General features: G+C 43.3%; 1 protein-coding gene across 1 annotated transcript in view; it reads left to right on the top strand.

Annotated features, from left to right (window-relative positions):
- Nucleotides 1-7,916, top strand: part of LOC307140503 (histone deacetylase 4-like) — a gene marked incomplete at its 5' end in the record, with an annotated part of 31,705 nt that extends 23,789 nt beyond the window's left edge. Inside the window, 10 exons of the mRNA XM_079840062.1 lie at nt 1,267-1,374; nt 1,507-1,562; nt 1,647-1,734; nt 2,850-2,969; nt 3,043-3,140; nt 4,601-4,719; nt 4,829-4,962; nt 5,057-5,141; nt 6,544-6,679; nt 6,762-7,916. Of these exons, the coding sequence (XP_079696188.1) occupies nt 1,267-1,374; nt 1,507-1,562; nt 1,647-1,734; nt 2,850-2,969; nt 3,043-3,140; nt 4,601-4,719; nt 4,829-4,962; nt 5,057-5,141; nt 6,544-6,679; nt 6,762-6,801 (984 nt within the window). The 3' untranslated portion in view covers nt 6,802-7,916. The remainder of the gene's footprint in view (nt 1-1,266; nt 1,375-1,506; nt 1,563-1,646; nt 1,735-2,849; nt 2,970-3,042; nt 3,141-4,600; nt 4,720-4,828; nt 4,963-5,056; nt 5,142-6,543; nt 6,680-6,761) is intronic.
- Nucleotides 7,917-12,202: the final 4,286 nt, after the last annotated feature.

The raw sequence follows: 12,202 nt of genomic DNA, 5'->3' as shown, positions 1-12,202 counted from the left end.
CCATCTTCTGGAGAGACGCGGGCATTCATTCTGCACGACCAGTGCATTGTGGGTATTCTCTAGCTGTTGAGTGTGCATCAGTTGTACACTCATTTTTGCAGTGCATTGTGGGATTGAATGAGGGCATTCGGTTTCGGACACCACTATAAAGGGCAGTGCCTTCAAATGTGGCCCTATTTAGGGCTATTGGGGGGGTTTCGGACACAGCCCAGGTCCATCTCTCCATCTCTCCATCGTGTGCAGCATTAAAAGGTTAGTTCACCCAAAACTGTAAATTGTGTCATTAATGACTGAGCCTCATGTGGTTGGACACCCGTCAGACCTCCGTTCATCTTCAGACACAAATGAAGATATTTTAGTGTAAATCTGATGCTCTGAAAGGCCTCCATTGGCTCAATGCACTTTACACTCTCAAGACCCTTAAAAGACACTAAAGACTAAAGTTACAAAGTCCATCTCACTACAGCGGCTCTACAATAACTTTATGAAGACGAGAATAGTTTCTGTGCGCAAAAAACCCTAAATAACGACTTATATAGTGATGACGATTTCAAAACACGGCATCATGAAGCTTCGAAGCGTTATGAATCAGTGAGTCGATTCAGCGGTTCGGAGCGTTATGAATCAGCGAGTCGATTCAGCAGTTCAGAGCGTTATGAATCAGTGAGTCGAATCATGATTCGGATCGTGTGTCAAACCGCCAAACTGCTGAAATACGTGACTTTGGCGATCCGAACTGCTGAATCGACTCACTGATTCATAACGCTCCGAAACGCTGAATCGATTCAATGATTCATAATGCTCCGAACCTCTGAATCGACTCACTGATTCATAACGCTCTGAACTGCTGAATCGACTCACTGATTCATAACGCTCTGAACCGCTGAATTGACTCACTGATTCATAACGCTCTGAAGCTTCATGATGCCGTGTTTTGAAATCGTCATCACTATATAAGTCGTTATTTTGGGGTTTTTTGCGCACAGAAACTATTCTCGTCTTCATAAAGTTATTGTAGAGCCGCTGTAGTGAGATGGACTTTGTAACTTTAGTCTTTAGTGTCTTTTAAGGGTCTTGAGAGTGTAAAGTTGAGCCAATGGAGGCCTTTCAGAGCATCAGATTTACACTAAAATATCTTCATTTGTGTCTGAAGATGAACGGAGGTCTGACGGGTGTCCAACCACATGAGGCTCAGTCATTAATGACACAATTTACATTTTTGGGTGAACTAACCCTTTAAAGAGGATTCTGGGTTGTTTCCTGAAGGTGGACAGTGACACCGTCTGGAATGAGGTCCACTCGTCGAGTGCTGCACGTCTGGCCGTCGGTTCTGTGGTCGAACTCGTCTTCAAAGTGGCATCAGGAGAGCTGAAGGTCTGCCGCTGTCTTTCCCTCTGTTCTTCTCTGTGTGTGTGTGTGTGTGTGTGTGTGTGTGTGTGTGTGTGTGTGTGTGTGTGTGTGTGTGTGTGATTTGACTGACGAAGAGTGCCGTGTTTCTCCCCTCAGAACGGCTTCGCTGTGGTTCGGCCCCCAGGTCATCATGCGGAGGAAAGCACGCCAATGTGAGCCGCGCCTCTGCGCTTGTGTCGCTCTTTCCTTTATCCTTCATTCATGTCAATAACACTGGTGCTCTCGTCCAATCACAGGGGCTTCTGTTACTTTAACTCTGTTGCCATAGCAGCGAAACTCTTACAGCAAAGACTCAATGTCAGCAAAATTCTGATTGTTGATTGGGTGAGTTCATTTTGAACAATGTCTTGGCACTAAGATCATATTTTCTTTTCTCTTGGTTTAAAGGGTTAGTTCACCCAAAAATGTAAATTGTGTCATTAATGACTGAGCCTCATGTGGTTGGACACCCGTCAGACCTCCGTTCATCTTCAGACACAAATGAAGATATTTTAGTGTAAATCTGATGCTCTGAAAGGCCTCCATTGGCTCAACTTTACACTCTCAAGACCCTTAAAAGACACTAAAGACTAAAGTTACAAAGTCCATCTCACTACAGCGGCTCTACAATAACTTTATGAAGACGAGAATAGTTTCTGTGCGCAAAAAAACCCTAAATAACGACTTATATAGTGATGACGATTTCAAAACACGGCACCATGAAGCTTCAGAGCGTTATGAATCAGTGAGTCGATTCATGATTCGGATCGCGTGTCAAACCGCCAAACTGCTGAAATCACTTGACTTTAGCGATTCAAACCACTGAATCGACTCACTGATTCATAACGCTCTAAACCGCTGAATCGACTCACTGATTCATAATGTTCTGAACCGCTGAATCAACTCACTGATTAATAACGCTCTGAACCGTTGAATCGACTCACTGATTCATAACGCTCTGAACCGCTGAATCGACTCACTGATTCAACTCGCTCCGAACCGCTGAATCGACTCACTGATTCATAACGCTCTGAACCGCTGAATCGACTCACTGATTCAACTCGCTCCGAACCGCTGAATCGACTCACTGATTCATAACGCTTCGAAGCTTCATGATGCCGTGTTTTGAAATTGTCATCTCTATATAAGTCGTTATTTAGGGTTTTTTTGCGCACAGAAACTATTCTCGTCTTCATAAAGTTATTGTAGAGCCGCTGTAGTGAGATGGACTTTGTAACTTTAGTCTTTAGTGTCTTTTAAGGGTCTTGAGAGTGTAAAGTTGAGCCAATGGAGGCCTTTCAGAGCATCAGATTTACACTAAAATATCTTCATTTGTGTCTGAAGATGAACGGAGGTCTGACGGGTGTCCAACCACATGAGGCTCAGTCATTAATGACACAATTTACAGTTTTGGGTGAACTAACCCTTTAACTCTTGATGTTTTTGTTAAATACCTTCAGGACGTCCATCACGGTAACGGAACCCAACAGGCGTTCTACGGCGACCCCGGCGTTCTGTACGTCTCTCTGCATCGCTATGACGATGGCAACTTCTTCCCGGGCAGCGGCGCTCCAGAAGAGGTGAGGCCGAGATCATGAGCGAGTCGACTGCGTGCAGGATTTTGTCTTTCCTTACTTCACTGCCTTTCAACAGGTGGGCAGTGGGCCGGGAGTCGGGTTCAATGTCAATGTGGCGTTTACTGGAGGTCTGGAGCCGCCCATGGGCGACCCGGAATATCTCACAGCATTCAGGTACCAGTGACTCTGACCCTTCACCTGTTCACCTGATGGGTGAAGACTTCAGGAAGCGCTTAGTGTTTTACTACATGAGAACACACACTCACACTCTCTCACACACTCACACACACACACACACACACGTTTGTTTTTGTGAAATGTGAGGACATTCCATAGGCGTAATGGTTTTTATACCGTACAAACCGTATTTTCTATCCCCTTACACTGCCCCTAAACCTACCCATCACACACACACACACACACACACACACTGCCCCTGCCCCTAAACCTACCCATCACACACACACACACACACACACTGCCCCTGCCCTTAAACCTACCCATCTCACACACACACACACACACACACACACACACACACACACACTACCCCTGCCTGCCCCTAAACCTATCCATCACACACACACATACACACACACTGCCCCTGCCCTTAAACCTACCCATCTCACACACACACACACACTGCCCCTGCCCTTAAACCTACCCATCTCTCACACACACACACACTGCCCCTGCCCTTAAACCTACCCATCTCACACACACACACACACACACTGCCCCTGCCCCTAAACCTACCCATCTCACACACACACACACACACACTGCCCCTGCCCCTAAACCTACCCATCACACACACACACACACACACACACACTCATACACACACTCTCTCTCAAACTCTTACACATTCACACACTCTGACACTCACGTGTGTTGTTTGTCGAGCAGCTCGTGTCCAACATGTTTGTAGAGCAGATGACAGATCCTCAGTCTCTACACACTGCCATCCCTGCTCTTGCGGTTTCAAGGACAGAAATCTGAGCTAGACTGAACAGAAAACAGTAAATCATCGGTGTTTCTAGCACACACACACACACACACACACACCAGAGGCTCTCTCGAAAACACTGGACGACGCGTGTTCATCTCGGCCGATTCCAGCGCTCTGGCTGACCGATGGCTTTCTGCAGAAGCTCAAATCTCACGAGTTAACAAATTCTAATGTAAATGTAACGCAGTGTTCTTCCTTCATTCTGTCCTGTCGCGAAATTATTTAATTCATGTGTGAATATTTAATGAAAGAGAATTCACTGCAGTGTCAATGAAAAGGACAGTTACAGTTTCTCTGACCATGAAAAGAAAATCGAATTGAATCCCATTCAACGAAGATGACGAGTCTTTCTTACACTTTCGTGCTCATCATCATCATCATTTACGAGACATCGCGAGTGTCGACCCATCAGATGAGGACGATCCTCTCAGTCTCTCACGCTTTAGCCACAGCTCGAGCGCTAGTCATGTTGTCAGGGAGTTTTGAGGAAACATTTTATTTTGAGCTCTTAATGTCCTGAGCAGAGCAGAAGGAAGAGCTCAGATGCAGAAGACTGCGAGTCTCATCAGGAACGGCCACATAAACATCCATTGCTCATTAATGTGAAGTGTGTGTGTCGCAGGACGGTGGTTATGCCGATCGCGAACGAGTTCGCTCCAGATGTGGTGCTGGTGTCAGCTGGGTTTGATGCTGTGGAGGGTCATCCACCGCCACTGGGAGGATATACACTCACCTCCAGATGTAAGCCCCGCCTCCTTCAGTACTATGAGCTAGAAACCTGAACTCAACTGTCCAGGTGGAGTCATTATTTGGGCCGTTTCAGTAAAAGCCATCAACATACTTTGAACAGGTTTAGGTCACCTGACCAAGCAGCTGATGGGATTGGCCGGGGGTCGCGTGGTCCTGGCGCTGGAGGGAGGTCACGACCTCAGGGCCATATGTGACGCGTCCGAGGCCTGTGTCTCAGCGCTCCTGGGAATAGAGGTAGTTCTGATTTCCCATCATCCTTTGCAAGTTTTCATTTGCATGAGGCAGGTGTGTGGTTAGGATCTCACGCTTGTCTTTGTGTGTTGAACAGCCAGAGCCATTTCCAGCAGACATCCTGAAGCAGAGACCCAATGAGAACGCCGTCAGGTCCTTAGAGAAAGTCTTAGAAAGTCACAGTGGGTATTTCAAGTCTTAAATCATCACAAATAATCATTTACTTCTGTCAAATTTTCCAGGTTCAGTCAAATATCATCTGCACATTAATGGACTTACAGTGGAAGTCAGCTTGACTGAGGACTAGTGTGAAAGAATCACTTACTGACCTTTTTATATTCTATATGGACACCTTTACCTTAAAGGGTTAGTTCACCCAATAATGTCAATTGTGTCTTTAATGACTGAGCCTCATGTGGTTGGACACCCGTCAGACCTCCGTTCATCTTCAGACACAAATGAAGATATTTTAGTGTAAAGCTGATGCTGAGAAAGGCTTCAGATTGGCCTCCATTGGCATTCAGTACATTTACACTCACAAGACCCATAAAAGGCACTAAAAACATCGTTACAAAGTCCATCTCACCACAGTGACTCTACAATAATTTTACGAAGCGACGACAATAGTTTTTGTACGCAAAAAAAAAATCAAAATAACGACTTTATTCAACTTCTTCTTGTCTTCCGTGTGTGTCTCCACGACGCATGCGTGAGAATATGAGCAGATCCGGTGTTCGGGAATCCATGAAATGCCACTTTAGCCCCATTTGAGCTCTACAGCGAGACCTAAAGCACGATCAGTGTAGAATTCAACAGCTGAGATACGCGCGTCTTCCTCTGCTCGTAAACAAATCTCTTCTGGGTCATGTGTCCGAACGCCGGATCTGCTCATATTCTCACGCATGCGTCGTGGAGACACACACGGAAGACAAGAACAAGCTGGATAAAGGTGTTATTTTGATTTTTTTGCAAACAAAAACGATTGTCATCGCTTTGTAAAATTATTGTAGAGTCACTGTGGTGAGATGGACTTTGTAACGACGTTTTTAGTGCCTTTTATGGGTCTTGTGAGTGTAAATGAACTGAATGCCAATGGAGGCCAATCAGAAGCCTTTCTCAGCATCAGCTTTACACTAAAATATCTTCATTTGTGTCTGAAGATGAACGGAGGTCTGACGGGCGTCCAACCACATGAGGGTGAGGAATTAATGACAGAATTTACATTTTTGGGTGAACTAACCCTTTAATCCAGAGTGAGGTGTGCATGAAGCCGGGGATTGGAGCCCATGCTGTGCAGGAACTAAAGCTAGAACTTATCACAGGATCGATGACAGTTAATGTGTCCATTGTGTTCAAACAGCTCAGATGACATTCATGATAACGATTATATACAAACGCTTTGATAAAATGATGAGCTGCTTGTAACGCCTCCAGGATATTCTTCACTCCAGAGACTTTGGCTTCTTTTTACAAACGGAGGGACGATGAAAGTATTTTAACCGCCGTTGATGACACACATGCGGTCAGTAGAGCCGGACCTGGACCGATCCCGTATGGTTGATGTGTGTGTGTGTGTGTGTGTAGGTCAGTACTGGAGGTCCGTCCAGCGGCCGGCGTCCGGCCTCGGCCTGTCTCTGCTGGAAGCTCAGAGGGGCGATTCTGAAGAGAATGAGACGGTGACGGCGATGGCTTCTTTATCTGTGGCGGCCATGGAGAAAAGGTACAAGTGTTTTCCCTCCTTTCATGTTCACCCGACCTTGCCTTTCCTCTCCTCACACCATCTGTGTTGTGTTTCTCCTCAGGACGGAGGACGAGCCCATGGAAGAGGAGCCGCCGATGTAGGGGACGGGAGTTTACAAACGTCCGAGCTCTTCTGCGTCTCGTCTGACGGAGACTCTCGCTGAGGGCGGCAGGACAGCACAGAGTCCTCAGGGCACAAAGGCTAACTCACCATGTTAGCGATGTAGCCCGCTAGCACTGTGGCCCCAAAGCAACGCATTCAAGCTGAAGTCACTTGAGGTGTTTGTTTTTGGAGATTTCTGTCTTATCGGCTTGATATGTCGCAGATGCCGAGGGCCGTTTAAATCAGCCAGCAGATCATTCTGCCAGAAGGGTGGATGGAAAACAAGGGTCTAACGAACCCACAACAGGCTCTGGAAACACTAGATGAACGTCACAGCACAAGCACTTCAGCGTTTGACCACACGGTGGAGCCCTGACTCGTCTCCGCCACTTTTCTGAAGCTTCTCAGAGAGGCTGTGCCTTTGTGGAGGAACTGCCAATGAATTCTGAGGAACTTTGCCTGAAGTCAGTAATGTCATGAACACATTATTCCAGTGTGTTTGGAGAAAAGAACACCTTTTCAGCATGTTTACTTGGACAGCGGTGTTCGATGAGCTGTACAAACGCTGCTGTAAGTGATGCCTCAGAACTGTCTAGTGATGCTGTAACAGTGGCCAAAAGTCACGCCACAGAGCTGAAGGCAGGCGTTGGCGTTTCAGACCCGTTTATTGACCTGCATGTGCATTACAGGAAAAAGCTGCAAAACAACTGTAATGAAATGGAGAACAGGATTTCAAAGCATGCGTTAGCATCTTGTGTTGCACCTTTTTCTACACACAGTCTTGAAAAGTGAGGTGTTCGACTGATCACAAGACCACAGTGTATGTTAAATGATTTTGCCTCTGTGCTCAAACTCATTCCATTGGATTTACATGGAGAAAAAAGATCCAGTCTGGAGAATACCGTGTACCAAATCAGCTCGTGTTCCTCTTCAGCTCTCCAAACAAACCGTTGCAGCTTTGATAATGTTGGAAACCCCCATGCATGAGGCGGGATTGGTACCTACAAAATCAATACAATGTGCATGTGAAATGTTCATTTTATTTGCCTTCCAGAGCGTCGCTCTCAAACGAACCTTGAGCCGTGTCTCTCACAACAGTTTCACCTCCAAAAGAATCGAGTTGGTTAATCTTGTAAAATGCTTAGCTTTTGTTTTTGTTTAGTTACTTTTTTTTAGGTTTTAGCAATTAATTTAATTCCTGTCATTCCTACTTTGTACAGTTTTCTTTGTTCCGAATATTTTATTGTTGCTGCTTCTTATTTGTGCTGGTGGATTTTAGTCCCATGCATTACTTTTGGTACATTGAGCTTCATGATGAAGACTTTGACCGGTTCATGGGTTTTCAAGCATTAGCACAGACTGATTGTGTGCTTCTACGTTCTGTTCATAGTAGATTTGTATATGAAAGGAAATTTTAATACAGAATATGAAGACCTGTCATTCGCCTGTGTTTTGTGTGCATGGGTGTAATATTTTGTAAGCAGCACAAGCTGGTCTCAAATATACAAAATCTTGTTTTTTTTAAGATGGTTTAAGAGTGTATAACAATCAGCTCTGTCAATGGAACTAACCTGGTAAATGTACTTGGTTGATGGTCAGTGATTCATTCATTGTTTTAATTTTTTTATTTTAGAGTTAGACGGTATGTCTATGATTAAGTGAAATAATAAAAAACATAAATTAAAAGTATTTCGATTGTTTCCATCTTTTAAAATGTCAGACACGACCACAAGCAAACGATCTAATACACATGGTTTGTTATTTTTACTACATGCTAAAATTCCCACAACTTTGTTAGTTTAGAATGACGTTGGAGATGAAGAATAAATAATCAACACTTGACAGAGCAGACATCAAGTGTTAGACAGTAATCTAGGTTACTCCGCGCGGAGGTATCATCAGCATAACAATGAAAACGAACTGCTACAACAGCTAATTTGAGTCAATTCAGAAGAATGTTGAGGTCGATAGTATCAAATGCAGCGCTAAGATCGAGTAACACTAATAGAGAGATACAGCCACAATCGGATGATAAGAGTAAATCATGTGTAACTCTGATGAGAGCAGTCTCAGTGCTATGATACGCTCTAAATCCTGACTGGAAATCCTCACAGATACCATTTCTTTCTAAAAAGGAACATAATTGTGAAGACACTGCCTTTTCTAGTGTTTCTGACAGAAAGGGTAGATTTGAGATTGGCCTGTAATTGACTAATTCTGGAGGATCAAGTTGCGTTTTTTTAATAAGTGGTTTAATAATAGCCAACTTAAAAGTTTTCGGTACATATCCTAATGACAAAGATGAATTAATGATATTAAGAAGAGGATCTATGACCTCTGGAAGCAGGTGTCTAAAGTGCTGGGAAAGAGAGTCAATAGTTTCTGAGTTTTCTAACATCGAGTTATTCTAAGCTCTCTGGGATGCTGAGGAGATGATACTGATGAGGAAGATTATTTACAAAGCAATCTTTAGTGGCGGCAGTGATAGTTCTACCATATTTGAAGCGAGGGGGCGGCTTTCATCCTTGGCTGAATGAAGTATACATGATACTAGGTCTGATCTGAGATGTCATCGCTCTGCTGCAGAATTTCATTGGCATCAACATTTATTCCATTTGACTATATCAGGTCTAAAGTATGATTACGGCGATTATTGGAGTTAGGCAACACGTGTCAGGACCCACTCGAGTGGTTACAGTCATAAATCACATCTCAGTCACACAGATCATGACAGGCTTGAAACTTTATCAAACATTTTCTCTTTTCTAGGGTTTACATGGAGTCAAACAATAAATTAACAACTATAAATATCTCAATTAAGAGTGTCCACATTATTTTCACATTGTAATAAGCTTTTAAATGGCACTAAATATGGAAGAATTCTGATCTGTTTAATCAGGCATGCAGTAAAACTGTACCGCCCTCATCCGGATACAACGGAAAACACACGTTCAGGTCCAATCAACATAGAAAGACTTCAGGACAATGTTTGGGGACATTAAAATAATCGGAACCATCTGAAAATAAAGTCCCTGAACTATAAAAAATACTTTAATTTTCTAAACTGAAATGACAAAATCTTGTAGCTTGAAATTGTGAATTTGCAGAAATCTGTCATTTGCAATGATTGCCAGAACGTTTACAATCTCTGCATTTGGATTTGGATAACAGAATGTGCACTAATTGTACAGCCCATGTGATCTGTGTTGATCATCTGACGGGTGATCGCTTGATATGCAGCCAATGGCATTAGAGGAATAAAATGGATGCTGAAAGTGAAAATGAAGCAAGTGACACACACACACACACACACACACACACACACACTAATGCAGCTCCTAGCAACAGCGTATTCTTCCTTCAGTCACAGAATGTGTGTTAGTGACTGAGACTCCATCAGCGTCCTCGGAGTCAAATATAAAACACTGCTGACTTTTTATAGCTCAGCATTCTTCACTAAAGCATTTACAGATATTTAGCAGTTTAGATATTTTGATAAGAAATCAATAGCACATATCTTAGACATGTATTTATTATAAATCAAACGGTCACAGAACTGATGCTTCTAAAGCAAACAGAAGGAAGAGACGGCAGGATAATGCCTTACACTCACTCACTTCAGTGAAGCTTTATTGGAGCATTTCTTCAAGGTCATACTGGAGTTGGATATCTGTGATAAAAAGGGTTTTCATGCGGTAATAAGACAACATGAAAGAAAGACTCGTCTCTCTCACACAGGACATATTCAGTCTTTAGTCTAAGGTTAGGGTTAGTCACAAATGAGCACATCACCATTGCTAACGGAAACAACACTGACCCTACCACTAAAAGAAAACTGTTGAAACTTTACACATTCACTTCATTCATACATTTCATATTAGCTCATATAAATGTAATGAGTTTTCTCAAAGGAAGCGCTCGATGACGACTCGATCTTCCCCAGAACTCACTATCAGCCGAAGTTTCCAAAAAGGTCAGAAAAGAGCCGAACACGAACAACAAATAATGAACAATCAATCACATGACTCTCTGTAGATCAGCTTAACTGAGAGTGTGTTTCTGTCCAATTAGTCCAAACAAACAATCCAGATGTGTGTCTGAGCGCTTTACAGCTGACCTCCCAAACACACAATTAACCACCCACACTCATTTACACTGCTAATTGATGACAGACACACACACACACACACACACACACACACACACACACACAACTATCTAAATCAAGACACACCAACTAAACCCTCATTTTAAAATGATTTATCTATGAATCATTTTTCCAAATGAAGATGTCAACTAATGTCACTGTAAGGAGGTTTTGCCAGATTCAACTGAAGAAAGATACAAACTACAAAACTATAGCTAACACACACACACACACACACACACACACACACACACACACACACACACACACACACACACACACACACACACACACACACACACACACACACACACACACACACACACACACACACACACACACACACACACACACACACACACACACACACACACACACACACACACACACACACACACACACACACACACACACACACACACGTTCTGGATGGGTTAGTGAAGAACTCTTCAAGCTCACTCTACCTAAGCGCTCCATTTGTTGCCGTAGCAACAGCACCATTCCTGGCAAAAGTTCTGCCTCTAACCGCTCTCAACCTCCATTTGTTTAACATATGAAACAAAAAAATACAGCAATCCCCCAAGGTGCCAAGTGCTGACCCTTCATGAAGGTCATTCTACTGCCAGTAAAAATAAACAAATCAATTTAGCATGGGATGTCAGCGTATATCTGAGGGTTTATTGATTCATATCTCTGTTTAAGCCAGAGGACACATCGAGAGAGCGAGGAACATTTGAAAAAGAAACTCTTGTTTTAGAAATGACGAACTGTGGGATGGATTGAAACACCATTCTAGTGTTGCTCTAAAGGCCCGTTATACTCACAGCAAAGGTCTTTTTCATTTTTCACTTTGGGGTAAAGAAGTTTGAAATACGTGAGCATCGATAAACAACGTCGCGACGGCGAGAGAGCAACGTTTAGATGAACAAGTGCTGCTAGCTTTCCTCTCAATAACAAAATACACACACAACAGAAATGAGCAGTGAGAACACATCTGATCATAGAGATGTGGGTGTTTGCAGCAGCTCTGAGATCCAGAGTTTATTTATACAGCACTTTATAAAGCATTCGTCAAAGAGCCAACAGTCGCTGAAGGAAACAACACCAGGTTTATTAGACTAGGTCAGGAAACCAGCTAGAGAAGAGAAGAAATGCAGATGTGTTTAAAGGGCTCATGAATTGAGAAATCTACTTTTCATTCAGCCTTTGATATATAGAAGTTCATCATGATATAAGAATATCCTGTAAGTCTC

The sequence above is a fragment of the Gobio gobio genome (genome assembly GCF_949357685.1).
Source record: "Gobio gobio genome assembly, chromosome: 17".
In the NCBI taxonomy this organism is placed as follows: domain Eukaryota; kingdom Metazoa; phylum Chordata; class Actinopteri; order Cypriniformes; family Gobionidae; genus Gobio; species Gobio gobio.
This window is presented reverse-complemented; position numbering and strand designations above follow the sequence as displayed.